The 21,211-nt window shown below is 38.7% G+C and overlaps 2 protein-coding genes across 2 annotated transcripts in view; both read right to left on the bottom strand.

Moving 5' to 3' along the window:
• Positions 1 to 6,683: 6,683 nt before the first annotated feature.
• LOC307034574 (ribonuclease inhibitor-like) lies at positions 6,684 to 8,810 on the bottom strand (the record flags this gene model as incomplete). Its single annotated transcript, XM_079673406.1, has 3 exons — positions 6,684 to 6,696; positions 6,834 to 7,004; positions 8,623 to 8,810. 3 exons carry the CDS (start codon positions 8,808 to 8,810, stop codon positions 6,684 to 6,686), a joined length of 372 nt encoding a protein of 123 aa, XP_079529532.1.
• Positions 8,811 to 9,017: 207 nt separating this feature from the next.
• Positions 9,018 to 21,211, bottom strand: part of LOC307030933 (uncharacterized protein) — a 354,919-nt gene continuing 342,725 nt past the window's right edge. Inside the window, exons 30-33 of the mRNA XM_079667564.1 lie at positions 15,407 to 15,577; positions 12,230 to 12,400; positions 10,445 to 10,615; positions 9,018 to 9,777 (exon numbers count right to left, since the gene is read on the bottom strand). Of these exons, the coding sequence (XP_079523690.1) occupies positions 9,723 to 9,777; positions 10,445 to 10,615; positions 12,230 to 12,400; positions 15,407 to 15,577 (568 nt within the window). The 3' untranslated portion in view covers positions 9,018 to 9,722. The remainder of the gene's footprint in view (positions 9,778 to 10,444; positions 10,616 to 12,229; positions 12,401 to 15,406; positions 15,578 to 21,211) is intronic.

The following is a 21,211-nucleotide window of genomic DNA, read 5'->3' as shown; positions in this document are numbered from 1 at the left end:
TCTGCTTTGACTGTAGTCAGAGAAACGATGTTTACGTCGTCTTCTCTGTTTCTCGTAAGGTCTCCCTTTCTGCTGGTCGCTTGTTAGCAGACCCTTCACGCGATAGCAGAGTGTTCTACAAATATCACTCGTCACCGGCTTGAGCTTCAATATCAGGATCCATGTATTTATTATCCTCTCAAGAATGGAAGTAGTCATCACACACAGGGCTGCGTGGGACAAATAGTTCCCAGAGTAGAGTCCTTGATATGCTTATATACAAGAGAGGGAGTTACAGTCAACAAGATGGAGGAATACCGGTTCAAAGCAGTATGCTGACATTAGTTCAGATTAGCTAAGGCCTGCGTAAGCAATAAACATGACAGTCATATGTCTATCTCTCTAGGGGCCGTGTCATCATGCCGATCTGAGGAACATAGCTCTCATAACTTCAACACAGTGTCTCATGAGCGTCATCCATGTAGTCAGACATCCGGCTACGTACACAGCTACGTAGAGCCTCTGTTATCATGAGCTACTCTGATACAGAAGGAACATTCAGTATTTCCCCAACACAGAGCGAACAGGTACAGGAGGCATAGAGCGAGGGATCATTGTCCACTAGTTCATCGATCGCAGATGGCGTCGTGCTTGCGGACGGATATAAAAAATAAATATATATATACGAAATATACTTTGGCGGCCGTTAATATACCTGTATACAAGTAGAGTCTATGTGTGGGAAACCCTGCAGTCTGAAAGCATCCTTTTTTAACTTTAAACATGATCTTTAATAATTGTGTAGTTTAGTTTAACTTCACGAGGTCGACCGGTTGGACTCTGGTTCTGGAGCAGCTTGCAGGCCTGGCTCCAGGAGTTCTTGGAGAGAAGGACCGCTTCCTGCCGCAGGACTCAGAGTTCCTGAACATGGAGAAACAGCTTCAGTTATTATGCTCCAAATATCTGGATCAAAGTCACAGAAAGAATGTGTCTGCAGCTCAGAGAGTCCTGCTGGGAACCCAGAGATGTGGAGGACCCCAAAGTTTGATGATAGAAATGTAGAGTACGGGTCCCCAGCACATAGAAGCTGCCGGATGCTAACCTGCATATGTTGGGAGAGCTTTACAGATCAGGAGAGGAACTAAGTACATTTACTCAAGCACTGTACTTAAGTACCATTTTTTACTTGAGTATTGCCATGTTATGCTTCTGTGTACTTCTACTCCACTACAGTTCAGAGGTACATGGTGTACTTTGACTCCACTACATGTCTTTAATCCCTTTAGTTACTTCACAGTAGGGGTGTAACGGTATCCGTATTCGTCCCGTACTGTCACGGTTCGGTACATGCAGTCACACAACCAATACGCCTTTTTTTTTTCGAGTGGGAAAAAGTCCTTCAGGGCAGTATCCACTACACTATTTATACTCCAGGGGGCGGTATTGCACCTAAAAGCTGTTTGCCAGCCGCCCTTAAACAACAAATGAAGAACAAGAAGAAACACAACAACCAAACGAACACAATACAAGAAGAAGAAAAGTTAGAATGGTGATTTCAGATAACACACAGGAGCTAGAACCCACCTGCTTCTTTTAAATCAGCTGTGTGGGAACATTTCGGGTTCCCTGTGGACTACAATAACCATGAAGTGTGCGAGTGGTGGATCGGACGAGGACGGTGTGTCGGCGTTGTTAGACAGCGGTGCGGTATGGTAATGGCAACACGCCAAACATGTTAAATCATATCAGAGGGCATCAGCCAGATTTGGCAATCACCGGAGCCCGGCAAAAGACAATAGCAGTTCAACAGCTTCTCCCCGCTGTTTTTAATAAACCAATAGACATGAAAGACCAAAATAAAGAACGGAAGCTTTTGGCATATGTTTTTCAACGACTTTGTGCTCTTGAAACACTTTCTTCTTATTTATGATGTAAGATTTTCAAGACATTCTTTTGAGTTTTACAGCTTGATACCTTTTTGTTTGACATCATTATAGATAATATGGCCATCTGAGTGTGTGTGGTACTGTTTGTGGTTTGTTTTGAACTGTTTAATAAAGTTAATTATTCAAAATGTCAGAGTTCCTTATTTTTAAACTGAAACTTGCACTACTGTTCAAAAATAAATAACAACAAACCTGGAATTATGCGTTTGGGACTTTTTTTTGCTTTTTCTTGTTGAACCGAACCCGTACCGAACCGTGACCCCCAAACCGAGGTACGAACCGAACCGTGACTTCTGTGAACCGTTACACCCCTACTTCACAGATGTGGATGAATGATGTGAAATCTAATCAAGTGTTAAATCAGACTTTAGTTCCACCTGGAGTAAATCCACCAGCTACCCTGCAGTATACAAAGTCATTCAGACTAGCTGCACCTTTACCAGCTTTGAGAACACTTTCATGATCAATCATTATAAAACATATCATATCTATTATTCTGAAATGGACCAATCTGCACAATGACTACTTTTACTGTTTCTACTTTCACTATATTTTGATGAGAATACTTTTCTACTTTCACTTGAGGAACATTTTTGAATTAAGGACTTTTTTTCTCCAGAAAAACCAATAACTACATTTATTCCGTGGTGAAACCTCAATAAACAAACTTCACCTCTCACCTTTCTGTGTGTCTTCACTTCCTGTCACCTGAGAGGAGAAGGAGAGAGAGAGAGAATAATGATGATGATAAAACATGAAGAGAAACATCCAGAATGATGAAGAGAGAAAAACAAGAGTGTTGTTTTCCTCTGAGGTCATGCTCCATGAAAGAGTTTCATATCTGGATGAATGGAGGATATTCAGTACTCACAGGTCTTCTGGATCTTGGCTCTGATCGTCTCATTCTCTCTGATCCTGTAGGGATGAACACAACCCAACAGTTTTAGATCCAGTTTAAAATAAGTGTTTGTTCTTTGAGTCAGCTTCAGAGTCCTGACTGATCTCATGCTTTCCATCCCATCATATCTTCTCTGCAAACACTACGACTGACTGCTCTCAGCTGCATTACAGGAAGGAACCAGTCATTAGTCTAGAACAGGGGTGCCCACACTTTTTTGGCTGGTGAGCTACTTTTGAAATGACCAGCTAACCGAGGTCTACCAACCAAAAATAAAAACCCAAATTGCAAGGGTTGCTGAATAACACGTTTTATTTTTACATGGGATAACTACAATAGGGCTGCAACAAACGACTAATTGGATTATCGATTAATCTATAGATTAATGAAACGATTAATCGACTATTCGGACTATTACTGTGTGCCTTGCACAATTTCTCAAACGCTCTTATTTAGCCATCAACTTTTAGATTTAGCTTGAGGTTGTTTTAGGCATGTGGAAACTAACAATGAAGACAATAAAGATGAATACTTGATTCAAAAATACATATATTATTAAATTAACTTAACAAATTGTGAACAAAATTAACATTGCTTTTTATTTGAATTAAATAAATAATATTTCACATCAAAAGAAACAACAATGTTTTAACAAATCGTATTAAATAATGTCATGACAGAACTGGAAACAGAATAGCTGAAACTTTAACAAAATAAATAACTCAGTTACCTCTAATCATTAACCCATGTTTGTATAATGTAGTTAACTCCGTGTGTTGCTGCTAGCATACATAACACCTGACGTGGAAACGTTACTCGTGGATGGGGCCACAGAGCTACTCGAAAGACAGTCGAACCCGGTGCATTCCTCCGTCTGAATGTGGTGCACTTTTGCTAAATGTTTAGACAAATTGCTCGTGTTACCGCCCTTACATGCTAAACACTTTTGGTGACGAGCATTGTCCACCTCAAGACGGGTAACATGTAACCACACCTTGGAGCGCTTCTCTCCACCATCTCCTCCGTGTGTTGCTGCATGTAGCAGCTGCGTGTGTGTAAACTGCCCCGCCCCCTTGCAAACAGACGGGGGAGAGAGAGATCTCTTCTGGATTGGAAAGGTCGAAAATACACCGACCATAGACGCATTTGTTTGTCTTTTTGCATGTTAGAAACGAGTTGGCGACACTAAGACTAAGAGATAATGTTTGTGTAGCAATAATACATGACCTTTCTCTTTCTCAACTCGCTACTCGGAGGGAAGTCGCTGTCATATGCCTTGTGAACACTCCGATAATGCCTCTCCACGTTACCTTTCTTTGGCAGAGCGACGCTTGCTTTACAAATAAGGCAAATAACCTTTGAATGTGACATCACAAAAAAAGATTCTCCCTCCCATTCTGTGTGGAAGTGGTATGTCTTTAGCTTTTTGCTCGTTCCCGCACTCATTTTGTTGTTTGTCTCTCCCGGCACTTGACTGATTTTGTATCGCTTTGCATTCTGGGTTAACAGACTGGAAAGCAATAGGTCGCTTTTTCTGTCAATCAAGTCAACTCCTGAATTAAGTGGCAGGGAGGCCAAAGGAGGAGGGATCAAAACCTGTTTTGTCTATTTTAACGGAGCTGGATTTTTTTTAATTTATGAATGACTCGCGATCTACCAGCATTGCCCCCGCGGTCGACCGGTCGACCGCGGTCGACGTACTGGGCACCTCTGGTCTAGAAACTAAAAACATCCAATCAAAACAGACTACCTTTTCCACTCTTCAGTCAAACCCCATTTGTCTGTGAGAGAGTTGATTACTAAATGTCAAGTCAAAGTCAGCTTTAGTGTCAATCTTCCAGTTTGTGTGCACAGACAGAGAGATCGAAATACCGTTTCCCACAATCCAGAATATAAAAACAAATGTATTTAAAAATACGTGTACAAATATTTATATATATATATACACAGAATAAAAGACACATGTTTACATGTGCACACATTAAGACCTAAATAAAACAATACAACAATCAATATATACAAAACAAAATGACAGTGGCTACAAATAAATAATAAAATATATAAATGTTTGCATTTCCAGCTGGCCTTCTATAGTTGATGGAAGAATGAGAGAGCCTGCAGTCAGTGGGTAACATCACTGATCTGTTGAGATTCCCCAGAGAGAGAAACACCTCCCTGTGTTTAATACAATACTGCTGAACCAGCAGAGACCCCTTACTGACCTGAGGGTCTCCAGTCTGCAGTCTGGACTCTCCAGAAGATCTCTCAGCGGCTCCACTCCTGAATCCTTCAGAGCGTTCCCACTCAGGTCCAGATCTCTCAGATGGATGTTGGACTTCAGAGCTGAGGCCAGAGCAGAACAGCTGATCTCTGACAAACTGCAGCCTCTCAGTCTGAATAAAGAAAACATGATGAGGATAAAAATCAGTTTATAATCCAGTCAGATGTTCAGGTCTGAAATGTGCAGCTCATCATTACTGCGTCCTAATCAATGATCTTTCCCTGAATAACAGTGACCGTCATTCTGTTATTGAGGATCATCTTTATATCAGCCTTCTCTTTATTATCTGTGAAAACACGTCTAAATGATTGGGAACTAGGGCTGCACGATTAATCAAATCGCAATCGCGATATCAGCTTGTGCGATTACATAACCGCAACAGGCTGTGATTTAATTAAATAATCAAATGTGCGTGGTGTAGAGCCGATGAATGGGAGTCGGAGGCGGTGTGTTTAATATGGAACTCCACACTTTATTTTCCATTTAACTACAAACACAAGAACGTGCTAGCTGCATGCTACTGTGAAGCTGGAATGCTAACAACAGGAAACCGGAACACCAAGTGGAGCACATCCCTCCGAAAGATGGTCGTACACTTGACTGATGATTTCTCATTTATTGAAAACTCCAAAAATCTACGTAAGAGCTACACAAAGACACAAAACAACAACTACGGTTAAGCTTCACTATTAGCATCACTTTAGCAAACCATTAAACAAGTGAACCGCAAAGTTATAAAACAGTATAAACGAATCAGGACACACGTTTATATCAGTGAACACTAACCTTGTGCCTCTTTCTAATACTTTAATGTAAACTCTTTCTTTTGATATCGCCGTATTTAAATGTAGATATCTCCGTTAATGTCTGTACTTTATCTCCGTTCATCTCCGTCAAGTGTTTTTCTTTAGGAACAGTAGCTTCCTGTTAATAGGCAAAGTCGCCTTCAAAATAAAAGCATATCTAAATAAAACAGGAAGTTGAGTTAAAATACACTTAAGAAATGTATACAATAGCAATGAAAGTAACAAAAACAATGCAATATCCTTTTCAGGTTAATTTGTTTGGGCATCCAGATGTCTTATTTAATGAACATGTGCATGTGTTCTTATATTTACTGGATAGTAGTGCAGAAAGTATGCAGAGAAAACCTTTATTTTCAAAGAAGATATATTTTGGCATTTATTTTATTTTGTCAAATCCTAAGTTATTTTCAAACAGTAGCCTACTACTCAGATATTGTTGTTGTTATATTTGTTTACGATTCTTTGAGAAATACAGATTTCAAAATGATCATTTGTCTGTGCTCTTTCCTTTCCCTGACCAAGTACATATTACACTTTGTTCATTCAATCACAAATCACAATATTGTCCACAATAATCTCAATATGACTTTTTCACCAAATCGTGAAGCCCTATTGGGAACATAAACATTTCTATGTCACAAAGTAAACTTTATGTAAAACTAATATTAGTTCAGAGGACCTTCTTTATTCAGACCATTTACTAAAGAAAACATACATTTACTTTAACAACTAACAGTGGAAGAATAATAGTTTCTTTAGGAAACAATCAACTGTTATGACTGCAGACTACATTTAGAGAAATACAAATGTGAACAAAACAACATTTACAAACATATGGATGTTATATATATGTAGAAGAATAAGTTGAATAACTAATGAAACATGTGAGACCTCCAGCAGTAACAGAGAGTCAGTGAACTGACCTGAGAGTCTCCAGTCTGCAGTCTGGACTGTCCAGAAGATCTCTCAGCAGCTCCACTCCTGAATCCTTCAGAGCGTTCTCACTCAGGTCCAGATCTCTCAGATGGATGTTGGACTTCAGAGCTGAGATCAGAGCAGAACAGCTGATCTTTGACAAACTGCAGCTCCTCAGTCTGAATAAAGAAAACATGATGAGGATAAAAATCAGTTTATAATCCAGTCAGATGTTCAGGTCTGAAATGTGCAGCTCATCATTACTGCGTCCTAATCAATGATCTTTCCCTGAATAACAGTGACCGTCATTCTGTTATTGAGGATCATCTTTATATCAGCCTTCTGTTTATTATCTGTGAAAACACGTCTAAATGATTGGGAACTAGGGCTGCACGATTAATCGAATCGCAATCGCGATATCAGCTTGTGCGATTACATAACCGCAACAGGCTGTGATTTAATTAAATAATCAAATGTGCGTGGTGTAGAGCCGATGAATGGGAGTCGGAGGCGGTGTGTTTAATATGGAACTCCACACTTTATTTTCCATTTAACTACAAACACAAGAACGTGCTAGCTGCATGCTACTGTGAAGCTGGAATGCTAACAACAGGAAACCGGAACACCAAGTGGAGCACATCCCTCCGAAAGATGGTCGTACACTTGACTGATGATTTCTCATTTATTGAAAACTCCAAAAATCTACGTAAGAGCTACACAAAGACACAAAACAACAACTACGGTTAAGCTTCACTATTAGCATCACTTTAGCAAACCATTAAACAAGTGAACCGCAAAGTTATAAAACAGTATAAACGAATCAGGACACACGTTTATATCAGTGAACACTAACCTTGTGCCTCTTTCTAATACTTTAATGTAAACTCTTTCTTTTGATATCGCCGTATTTAAATGTAGATATCTCCGTTAATGTCTGTACTTTATCTCCGTTCATCTCCGTCAAGTGTTTTTCTTTTTGGAACAGTAGCTTCCTGTTAATAGGCAAAGTCGCCTTCAAAATAAAAGCATATCTAAATAAAACAGGAAGTTGAGTTAAAATACACTTAAGAAATGTATACAATAGCAATGAAAGTAACAAAAACAATGCAATATCCTTTTCAGGTTCATTTGTTTGGGCATCCAGATGTCTTATTTAATGAACGTGTGCATGTGTTCTTATATTTACTGGATAGTAGTGCAGAAAGTATGCAGAGAAAACCTTTATTTTCAAAGAAGATATATTTTGGCATTTATTTTATTTTGTCAAATCCTAAGTTATTTTCAAACAGTAGCCTACTACTCAGATATTGTTGTTGTTATATTTGTTTACGATTCTTTGAGAAATACAGATTTCAAAATGATCATTTGTCTGTGCTCTTTCCTTTCCCTGACCAAGTACATATTACACTTTGTTCATTCAATCACAAATCACAATATTGTCCACAATAATCTCAATATGACTTTTTCACCAAATCGTGAAGCCCTATTGGGAACATAAACATTTCTATGTCACAAAGTAAACTTTATGTAAAACTAATATTATTTCAGAGGACCTTCTTTATTCAGACCATTTACTAAAGAAAACATACATTTACTTTAACAACTAACAGTGGAAGAATAATAGTTTCTTTAGGAAACAATCAACTGTTATGACTGCAGACTACATTTAGAGAAATACAAATGTGAACAAAACAACATTTACAAACGTATGGATGTTATATATATGTAGAAGAATAAGTTGAATAACTAATGAAACATGTGAGACCTCCAGCAGTAACAGAGAGTCAGTGAACTGACCTGAGAGTCTCCAGTCTGCAGTCTGGACTCTCCAGAAGATCTCTCAGCAGCTCCACTCCTGAATCCTGCAGAGCGTTCTTACTCAGGTCCAGATCTCTCAGATGGATGTTGGACTTCAGAGCTGAGGCCAGAGCAGAACAGCTGATCTCTGACAACCTGCAGCCCCTCACTCTGAATAAAGAAAACATGATGTAACTTTAGAAAACAAAGTTCCTGTTTGAAATAACTCCAGGTTTAATAATCTGTTCAGAGTTAAACAGGGTTTTAATGTCAGAGATGATTTAGAAACAATCCACTGATAATCTGGATCTTTCACTTTGATCAGATGTTTAACAACTCCTTCATCTCCCTCACAGCTCATCAGTACTGACAGCATCTCCACTGACTCATGGAGCACAGTGAAGTGAAGTGAAGCACAGTAGAAGCTGCTGGGACTCCAAGCAGCTTCTACTGAAGCCAGTCCCCAACTCCGGGGACTTCCGTCCGGGGACTCCGGGTGGCAGTATACGCCGTGAAGTTGTTTGCGGCCTGCCAGTAAACCCAAAGCAGAAGAAGACGAAGTAACGTCAGCGGCTTCATTTGCCTAATCCTCCCTCAGGGACTTATTCCGGTGTGAACGCGATCTGTACTTAGTTCATCAGAACTAAAGAGTTCTGATGAACTAAGTTCTCATGAACCTTTGTGGGAAAAGTACTGCGGTGTGAAAGCGCCTCTTCATACAAATATCTCGGGACAATTATTGACTCAAAATGGAGCTCTGATCCAAACTGTGAAGCTGTGTGCAAAAGGGGGCACCAGCGTTTGTACTGTCTGAGGAAACTGTCCTATTTTAACATTGACAAAACCAGGATGATTATGTTTTATCGTGCTTTTATCGAGTCAATTCTGTCTTTTTCACTAATGTCATGGTAACCTGACTTTAAAGAGCAGAAACTCTCTGAGTCAGATCATAAAGTGGTCCAGCAGACTGATTGGTGAGCCACAGCTAAACCTGGAGACCCCTGTACCTCAGGCAGTTACAGCTGTTATCCAGCTCCACATTAGACGATGACTCCCACCCTCTGCACTCAGAATTCAAGCTTCTTCCTCCGGGCCGGAGGTTACTCGTCCCAAGGAGTAGAACGAAGCGGTATACAAACAGTTTGATCCCAGCAGCTATTGCACAAATTAACACATCATAGGAGCGTCACACAGATGCCTATTTTTATTTATTTATTTAATTGTGAATTTTGAATGTCCATGTTTGTACTAGTGTTTTCCTTCTTAAAATGTTTTTCAAATATTTGGAGATTTGGTTGAGCAGGGTATACTTGTACTTTTACTTGTCCTTTATTAGAGATGTGTTGTTTGTGTTTGTTTTTAGTGTCAGGATGGAACCCTTGTGTCTTTTTCTCTGCAAACAGAATCTACCTACGGGTACAAATAAATAACCTGAACCTGATTCAATCACAAATCTCAATATTGTCCACAATAATCTCAATATGACTTTTTCACCAAATCGTGAAGCCCTATTGGGAACATAAACATTTCTATGTCACAAAGTCAACTTTATGTAAAACTAATATTAGTTCAGAGGACCTTCTTTATTCAGACCATTTACTAAAGAAAACATACATTTACTTTAACAACTAACAGTGGAAGAATAATAGTTTCTTTAGGAAACAATCAACTGTTATGACTGCAGACTACATCTAGAGAAATACAAATGTGAACAAAACAACATTTACAAACGTATGGATGTTATATATATGTAGAAGAATAAGTTGAATAACTAATGAAACATGTGAGACCTCCAGCAGTAACAGAGAGTCAGTGAACTGACCTGAGAGTCTCCAGTCTGCAGTCTGGACTCTCCAGAAGATCTCTCAGCAGCTCCACTCCTGAATCCTGCAGAGCGTTCCCACTCAGGTTCAGATCTCTCAGATGGATGTTGGACTTCAGAGCTGAGGCCAGAGCAGAACAGCTGATCTCTGACAACCTGCATCTCTCCAGTCTGAATAAAGAAAACATGATGAGGATAAAAATCAGTTTATAATCCAGTCAGATGTTCAGGTCTGAAATGTGCAGCTCATCATTACTGCGTCCTAATCAATGATCTTTCCCTGAATAACAGTGACCGTCATTCTGTTATTGAGGATCATCTTTATATCAGCCTTCTGTTTATTATCTGTGAAAACACATCTAAATGATTGGGAACTAGGGCTGCACGATTAATCGAATCGCAATACCAGCTTATGCGATTACATAACCGCAACAGGCTGTGATTTAATTAAATAATGAAATGTGCGTGGTGTTGAGCCGATGAATGGGAGTCGGAGGCGGTGTGTTTAATATGGAACTCCACACTTTATTTTCCATTTAACTACAAACACAAGAACGTGCTAGCTGCATGCTACTGTGAAGCTGGAATGCTAACAACAGGAAACCGGAACACCAAGTGTAGCACATCCCTCCGAAAGATGGTCGTACACTTGACTGATGATTTCTCATTTATTGAAAACTCCAAAAATCAACGTAAGAGCTACACAAAGACACAAAACAACAACTACAGTTAAGTTTCATCCATATTAGCATCACCTTAGCAAACCATTAAACAAGTGAACCGTGAAGTTATAAAACAGTATAAACGAATCAGGACACATGTTTATATCAGTTAACACTAACCTTGTGCCTCTTGCTAATACTTTAATGTAAACTCTTTCTTTTGATATCGCCGTATTTAAATGTAGATATCTCCGTTAATGTCTGTACTTTATCTCCGTTCATCTCCGTCAAGTGTTTTTCTTTGGGAACAGTAGCTTCCTGTTAATAGGCAAAGTCGCCTTCAAAATAAAAGCATGTCTAAATAAAACAGGAAGTTGAGTTAAATTACACTTAAGAAATGTATACAATAGCAATGAAATTAACACAAACAATGCAATATCCTTTTCAGGTTCATTTGTTTGGGCGTCCAGATGTCTTATTTAATGAACATGTGCATGTGTTCTTATATTTACTGGATAGTAGTGCAGAAAGTATGCAGAGAAAACCTTTATTTTCAAAGAAGATATATTTTGGTATTTATTTTATTTTGTCAAATTCTAAGTTATTTTCAAACAGTAGCCTACTACTCAGATATTGCTGTTGTTGTATTTGTTTACGATTCTTTGAGAAATACAGATTTCAAAATGATCATTTGTCTGTGCTCTTTCCTTTCCCTGACCAAGCACATATTACACTTTGTTCATTCAATCACAAATCACAATATTGTCCACAATAATCTCAATATGACTTTTTCACCAAATCGTGAAGCCCTATTGGGAACATAAACATTTCTATGTCACAAAGTAAACTTTATGTAAAACTAATATTAGTTCAGAGGACCTTCTTTATTCAGACCATTTACTAAAGAAAACATACATTTACTTTAACAACTAACAGTGGAAGAATAATAGTTTCTTTAGGAAACAATCAACTGTTATGACTGCAGATTACATTTAGAGATATACAAATGTGAACAAAACAACATTTACAAACGTATGGATGTTATATATATGTAGAAGAATAAGTTGAATAACTAATGAAACATGTGAGACCTCCAGCAGTAACAGAGAGTCAGTGAACTGACCTGAGAGTCTCCAGTCTGCAGTCTGGACCCTCCAGAAGATCTCTCAGCAGCTCCACTCCTGAATCCTTCAGAGCGTTGTTACTCAGGTCCAGATCTCTCAGATGGATGTTGGACTTCAGAGCTGAGGCCAGAACAGAACAGCTGATCTCTGACAAGCTGCAGCTCTCCAGTCTGAATAAAGAAAACATGATGAGGATAAAAATCAGTTTATAATCCAGTCAGATGTTCAGGTCTGAAATGTGCAGCTCATCATTACTGCGTCCTAATCAATGATCTTTCCCTGAATAACAGTGACCGTCATTCTGTTATTGAGGATCATCTTTATATCAGCCTTCTGTTTATTATCTGTGAAAACACGTCTAAATGATTGGGAACTAGGGCTGCACGATTAATCGAATCGCAATCGCGATATCAGCTTGTGCGATTACATAACCGCAACAGGCTGTGATTTAATTAAATAATCAAATGTGCGTGGTGTAGAGCCGATGAATGGGAGTCGGAGGCGGTGTGTTTAATATGGAACTCCACACTTTATTTTCCATTTAACTACAAACACAAGAACGTGCTAGCTGCATGCTACTGTGAAGCTGGAATGCTAACAACAGGAAACCGGAACACCAAGTGTAGCACATCCCTCCAAAAGATGGTCGTACACTTGACTGATGATTTCTCATTTATTGAAAACTCCAAAAATTAACGTAAGAGCTACACAAAGACACAAAACAACAACTATAGTTAAGCTTCATCCATATTAGCATCACTTTAGCAAACCATTAAACAAGTGAACCGCAAAGTTATAAAACAGTATAAACGAATCAGGACACATGTTTATATCAGTGAACACTAACCTTGTGCCTCTTGCTAATACTTTAATGTAAACTCTTTCTTTTGATGTCGCCGTATTTAAATGTAGATATCTCCGTTAATGTCTGTACTTTATCTCCGTTCATCTCTGTCAAGTTTTTTTCTTTGGGAACAGGAGCTTCCTGCTAATAGGCAAAGTCGCCTTCAAAATAAAAGCATGTCTAAATAAAACAGGAAGTTGAGTTAAATTACACTCAAGAAATGTATACAATAGCAATGAAAGTAACAAAATCAATGCAATATCCTTTTCAGGTTCATTGGTGGCTAAAAATATTGCTCCATCTGTAATATGGCGTTACTTTGGGTATCACTTTTATTTAACAAAAATGTTGTTCCAATTGTAGAGGTTACATTAAATATTAGGGATGCACCGAATATTCGGCCGCCGAAAATTATCGGCCGAAAATGGTTAAAAAGGCCCTTTCGGTTTTCGGCCGAAAGGGTTTTAGCACCGAAAAAATATCACCGAATGTCAGGGAACAGGGTTACGTTGGTAAGCTAACGTGTTGTTGTGATGACGTAATCAAAACGCGGCAACAAGCACGGCGCGCGACCATGCTCGCGGCTGGCTCACAGCCAACATGTCTGGCGCTTGGAGATATTTAAAAATATCAGAGAGAGAGGCGCGGATTGCGATTTGTAAAATGTGTTCAGCTGACATTTCTCGAGGGGGTGTAATTGCAAAGACTTTCACCACTTCGGGATTACTCCACCACTTGAAATCAAAACACCTGGACAAATATGCGGAGTAAGATCAAATCACAAGCACTGACAGCGAGAGACTGTTCAGCGCTGCCTCTCATGTGCTTGATGAGAAGAGGAACAGACTTATGGCTGATAAAGCAGAGAAGCTACTGTTCATTAAAAAGACCCTCCCACTTTTCCTTAATCAGTAGACAAGGCTGGCTTATCATAAGCTTATCTAGTTCTACATGTCTACTCTATACCCACTTTCCTGAACCATTTTCATTGTGAGTTATAATTCACCATCTCAGGTTATCATTAGGGGGAAATGACAGCAGCACAGTGTTCAATATATTGTACTTTCGGTATCTAAATGATACAATGTTGTTTACATTGCTCATGAGGACAGACCACCTTATTTGCAGATTCTTGAAATTGAATTGTAATTTCATTTGTAAATAGATACATTCATGTGGATTTATCCAGTTTGCACATTTGTATGCATGCACTTATAGGTGCATTTGTTGTTGTTGGAGGCCTGGCTGTTACAGTCTTTATTTACACTATTTTGTTGTAGGCCTACTGGCCTAGATGTTTATGTAGTTTTAAAGCACCTTGACTTTGTTCTGAATGCACTTTGTTGTAGTTATCCTACAGAGAAAAGAAAATGCACTTGACTTGGAATGAATGTACTGTATGCATTCAAAAGTGCTGAATAAATGTTTTATGGACCCATAATAGTGATTATTATTTAAGTTAAGTTTTGCCATAATCATGTCTTTTTCCATAATCAGGCAGCTGAACAACATTGGTAAAAAACGTATACATTATATATATATATTTCTATTAATCATTTTCGGCCTTTCGGCATTCGGTTTTCGGCCAACTGTTTCCTATTCGGTGCACCCCTACTAAATATGCCCCATTTTGTTACTTGCTCTTTTCTCTGTTACAGCCTCATTTGTTTGGGCATCCAGATGTCTTATTTAATGAACATGTGCATGTGTTCTTATATTTACTGGATAGTAGTGCAGAAAGTATGCAGAGAAAACCTTTATTTTCAAAGAAGATATATTTTGGTATTTATTTTATTTTGTCAATTTCTAAGTTATTTTCAAACAGTAGCCTACTACTCAGATATTGTTGTTGTTGTATTTGTTTATGATTCTTTGAGGAATACAGATCTCAAAATGATCATTTGTCTGTGCTCTTTCCTTTCCCTGACCAAGTACATTTTACACTTTGTTAATTCAATCACACATCTCAATATTGTCCACAATAATCTCAATATGACTTTTTCACCAAATCGTGAAGCCCTATTGGGAACATCAACATTTCTATGTCACAAAGTAAACTTTATGTAAAACTAATATTAGTTCAGAGGACCTTCTTTATTCAGACCATTTACTAAAGAAAACATACATTTACTTTAACAACTAACAGTGGAAGAATAATAGTTTCTTTAGGAAACAATCAACTGTTATGACTGCAGACTACATTTAGAGAAATACAAATGTGAATAAACAACATTTACAAACGTATGGATGTTATATATATGTAGAAGAATAAGTTGAATAACTAATGAAACATGTGAGACCTCCAGCAGTAAGAGAGAGTCAGTGAACTGACCTGAGGGTCTCCAGTCTGCAGTCTGGACTCTCCAGAAGATCTCTCAGCAGCTCCACTCCTGAATCCTTCAGAGCGTTCCCACTCAGGTCCAGATCTCTCAGATGGATGTTGGACTTCAGAGCTGAGGCCAGAGCAGAACAGCTGATCTCTGACAAACTGCATCTCTCCAGACTGAATAAAGAAAACATGATGAGGATAAAAATCAGTTTATAATCCAGTCAGATGTTCAGGTCTGAAATATGCAGCTCATCATTACTGCGTCCTAATCAATGATCTTTCCCTGAATAACAGTGACCGTCATTCTGTTATTGAGGATCATCTTTATATCAGCCTTCTGTTTATTATCTGTGAAAACACATCTAAATAATTGGGAACTAGGGCTGCACGATTAATCGAATCGCGATATCAGCTTGTGCGATTACATAACCGCAACAGGCTGTGATTTAATTAAATAATGAAATGTGCGTGGTGTAGAGCCGATGAATGGGAGTCGGAGGCGGTGTGTTTAATATGGAACTCCACACTTTATTTTCCATTTAACTACAAACACAAGAACGTGCTAGCTGCATGCTACTGTGAAGCTGGAATGCTAACAACAGGAAACCGGAACACCAAGTGTAGCACATCCCTCCGAAAGATGGTCGTACACTTGACTGATGATTTCTAATTTATTGAAAACTCAAAAAATCAACTTAAGAGCTACACAAAGACACAAAACAACAAATATAGTTAAGGTTCATCCATATTAGCATCACTTTAGCAAACCATTAAACAAGTGAACCGTGAAGTTATAAAACAGTATAAACGAATCAGGACACATGTTTATATCAGTGAACACTAACCTTGTGCCTCTTGCTAATACTTTAATGTAAACTCTTTCTTTTGATATCGCCGTATTTAAATGTAGATATCTCCGTTAATGTCTGTACTTTATCTCCGTTCATCTCCGTCAAGTGTTTTTCTTTGGGAACAGTAGCTTCCTGCTAATAGGCAAAGTCGCCTTCAAAATAAAAGCATGTCTAAATAAAACAGGAAGTTGAGTTAAATTACACTTCAGAAATGTATACAATAGCAATGAAAGTAACAAAAACAATGCAATATCCTTTTCAGGTTCATTTGTTTGGGCATCCAGATGTCTTATTTAATGAACATGTGCATGTGTTCTTATATTTACTGGATAGTAGTGCAGAAAGTATGCAGAGAAAACCTTTATTTTCAAGAAGATATATTTTGGTATTTATTTTATTTTGTCAAATTCCAAGTTATTTTCAAACAGTAGCCTACTACTCAGATATTGCTGTTGTATTTATTTATGATTCTTTGAGAAATACAGATTTCAAAATGATCATTTGTCTGTGCTCTTTCCTTTCCCTGACCAAGTACATATTACACTTTGTTCATTCAATCACAAATCACAATATTGTCCACAATAATCTCAATATGACTTTTTTACCAAATCGTGAAGCCCTATTGGGAACATAAACATTTCTATGTCACAAAGTCAACTTTATGTAAAACTAATATTAGTTCAGAGGACCTTCTTTATTCAGACCATTTACTAAAGAAAACATACATTTACTTTAACAACTAACAGTGGAAGAATAATAGTTTCTTTAGGAAACAATCAACTGTTATGACTGCAGACTACATTTAGAGAAATACAAATGTGAATAAACAACATTTACAAACGTATGGATGTTATATATATGTAGAAGAATAAGTTGAATAACTAATGAAACATGTGAGATCTCCAGCAGTAACAGAGAGTCAGTGAACTGACCTGAGAGTCTCCAGTCTGCAGTCTGGACTCTCCAGAAGATCTCTCAGCAGCTCCACTCCTGAATCCTGCAGAGCGTTCTTACTCAGGTCCAGATCTCTCAGATGGATGTTGGACTTCAGAGCTGAGATCAGAGCAGAACAGCTGATCTCTGACAACCAGCAGCCCCTCACCCTGAATAAAGAAAACATGATGTAACTTTAGAAAAAAAAGTTCCTGTTTGAAATAACTCCAGGTTTAATAATCTGTTCAGAGTTAAACAGGGTTTTAATGTCAGAGATGATTTAGAAACAATCCACTGATAATCCGGATCTTTAACTTTGATCAGATGTGTGTTCGGGTCAAATTGACCCGATTTCCATTTTCAAAAATATAAGGACATTTTTGTACAACCTGAAACTCAATGGCCGGTGCTTTATTTATTGTGAAGGACATGTGGAATTGTTTTTAATTTTTTCCACTTATGAAAAAATTTCCACCCGCATTTATGTCCTTCATAAGAGGTTAGGATCTGACCCGGATGCAACACACACACACACACACACACACACACACACACACACACACACACACACACACACACACACACACACACACACACACACACACACACACACACACACACACACACACACACACACACACACACACACACACACACACACACACACACACACACACACACACACACACACACACACACACACACACACACACACACACACACACACACACACACACACACACACACACACACACACACACACACACACACACACACACACACACACACACACACACACACACACACACACACAGAAGCTGTTTGATCCTGTTTTCCCTTGATCTCTACCCTTTGTAGTTTGTACACAAAACTATCCTAGAACATTAGAAACATTTTACATTTTCTCACACTGTCCCCCTCGCACCTGCACGCCGGAGGAGGGACTAATCAGAGACATCAGTGTAGTTACAGTGAAGTGCAGAACTTCAATTATCTACCAACAAAATGGCCGAAAGATATTCTGCTCAGAGCCTTGGAGCTAATAATGGAGGAGAGTGAGTGGAATGCATTAGAAGAACACGGTGAAGTGGAACAGGAAGACATTTCTGAAGACGAGGATAATGTGGAGGTAAACTCAGAATTTGACAGCGAATTGGAAGATGAACTTGACTCAGAGCCAGCTGCTGGATAACCCCCACAGCCAGCTTCTGGAAGACCCCCACAGCCAGCTGTTAGGTCTGTGGACCCTCAAAGGACTCCAAGACACAGACTACATGCAGCAACTGCAACAAGTACACCTGTGCTATACACAGGAAGAGGTTCTACACCATGTGTTTCCTAAACAGACTTGCCCATTGACTCACATGATGTTCTGCAGCGTCACTTCATCAATATCTTTTTTGGATATACTGTATTTTATGAATAGTGACTGTTAATTGTTTTGATTTGCTTTGTGTTTATATCTGTTCTATGTCATTTATATGGATGTTTCCTTCTCTCTCTATTTCACAGCCAAACACTTTTGGATGTGTGGTTCTTGTGTTTTAATTGCTGCTAAATTGCTTTATTTCCTTCAGGGCTTTGATTATTATATGACAGATTAAAAATAACAAACATTAATGAAAAAATGTTTCATTTACATTTGTCCTAGAAAAGCATGAGCAAAATGTAAACCTAGTTTTTATTACAGTGTATGTTTTTTTTTTTTAACATAAATGATATTTTTAACACAAAAAACCATGGACACTTTGATCTAGCAAAGAGTATTTTCAAAAACTAATCATATATTTCATTTATATTGTTGGGGAATGAGTTAAAGACAATATATATAAGGAAATGTGCATGTTGAATTTAGTTCTGTATTTTTTTGAAACCCTGAAATATGTCCCGGGTCAATTTGACCCGAACATTACCAAAGGGTGTGAAATGTGAACATAACACACAACTCCTTCATCTCCCTCACAGCTCATCAGTACTGACAGCATCTCCACTGACTCATGGAGCACAGGGTGAGTCTGTGGAAGCTCAAACTCTCTCCCTCACACATTCACCTTCTCTTTGTTACTCTGATCAATATTCAGTCATTAGCAAACATGGAAGAAATAACAATTAAAATGTATTTGTTCAAATTCAGAAAATCATAAACACAAACAGATCTGTATGAACTGCAGTCAGTGAACTGACCTGAGAGCCTCCAGTCTGCAGTTTGGACTCTTTAGTCCAGAACTCAGCAGCTCCACTCCTGAATCCTTCAGAGTGTTGAGACTCAGGTCCAGATCTCTGAGATGGGAGGGGTCCGACTTCAGAGCTGAGGCCAAGACTTCACATTGAGTCTCTGAGAGTCCACAGCCAGTAAGTCTATAATAACACATATATTACAACATGTGTTAAAACAAGAGGAAACATTATATTAACTTGAAGCATTTGATGAAAACATATTTGAAATGTTCTGATTGAGATTTGCTGTCAGTCCATTTTATATAATATATCATAATATATTATAGTAGAGTTGAATGAGTTGTCAGTGTGATCTGATCACATGTCTGTGCTCCTGCTGTCACTGACTGTTACCAAAAGAAACAGAAATTAAAAGATCCCCTATTAAACTGTTTCTCATCAATATATCACAGGTCTCAGATATATACAGAACCTGTCTCTGATTGGCTGAAACACAAAACAGATCATTGCAGCATTACCCATAATCCCCTCTGTTTCAGCTCTGTTTCCAAAGTGCTGATTTTCTGTCTGTTACTTTAGATGAAAAAAAGGAGCCCCTCCCCACGCCCCTCTGAGAGACATTTGGTTACAAAGAACTCAATGGAGCTCTAGGAGGAGATTCAGGTGATAAGGGGGGTGGGGTGTTACCTTGGTTGGTGATTGGCTAATGGTTACACAAGCCAACACATCGTTATGACATCACAAAGTGGCCAAAATCTGATCAGCTCATTTTCAGACAGGTTTTTATAGAAATTGATCAAAAAGAGAGAGAATCTTTGTTCCTGAAACTTTCAGAGTCTCTTTCCACAGAGGGGACACATGTTGATGTAGAAGAGACATGGAGAAGAGGGGACACATGTTGATGTAGAAGAGACATGAAGAAGAGGGGACACATGTTGATGTAGAAGAGACATGGAGAAGAGGGGACACATGTTGATGTAGAAGAGACATGAAGAAGAGGGGACACATGTTGATGTAGAAGAGACATGAAGAAGAGGGGACACATGTTGATGTAGAAGAGACATGAAGAAGAGGGGACACGTGTTGATGTAGAAGAGACATGAAGAAGAGGGGACACATGTTGATGTAGAAGACACATGAAGAGGAGGGGACACATGTTGACGTAGAAGAGACATGAAGAAGAGGGGACACATGTTGACGTAGTAGAGACATGGAGAAGAAGGGACACATGTTGATGTAGAAGAGACATGAAGAAGAGGGGACACATGTTGATGTAGAAGAGACATGAAAAAGAGGGGACACATGTTGATGTAGTAGAGACATGAAGAGGAGGGGACACATGTTGATGTAAAAGAGACATGAAGAAGAGGGGACACATGTTGATGTAGAAGAGACATGAAGAAGAGGGGACACATGTTGATGTAGAAGAGACATGAAGAAGAGGGGACACATGTTGATGTAGAAGAGACATGAAAAAGAGGGGACACATGTTGATGTAGAAGAGACATGAAGAAGAGGGGACACATGTTGATGTAGTAGAGAGATGAAGAAGAGGGGACACATGTTGATGAAGAAGAGTGGACACATGTTGATGTAGAAGAGACATGAAGAAGAGGGAACACATGTTGATGTAGAAGAGACAAGGAGAAGAGGGGACACATGTTGATGTAGAAGAGACATGAAAAAGAGGGGACACATGTTGATGTAGAAGAGACATGAAGAAGAGGGGACACATGTTGATGAAGAAGAGACATGGAGAAGAGGGGACACATGTTGATGTAGAGGAGACATGAAGAAGAGGGGACACATGTTGTTGTAGAAGAGACATGAAGAAGAGGGAACACAT

Source organism: Notothenia rossii (assembly GCF_949606895.1).
Source record: "Notothenia rossii genome assembly, chromosome: 3".
Classification (NCBI taxonomy): domain Eukaryota; kingdom Metazoa; phylum Chordata; class Actinopteri; order Perciformes; family Nototheniidae; genus Notothenia; species Notothenia rossii.
Note: the sequence above shows the minus strand (reverse complement) of the source record. Positions and strands in the feature narration are given on the sequence as shown.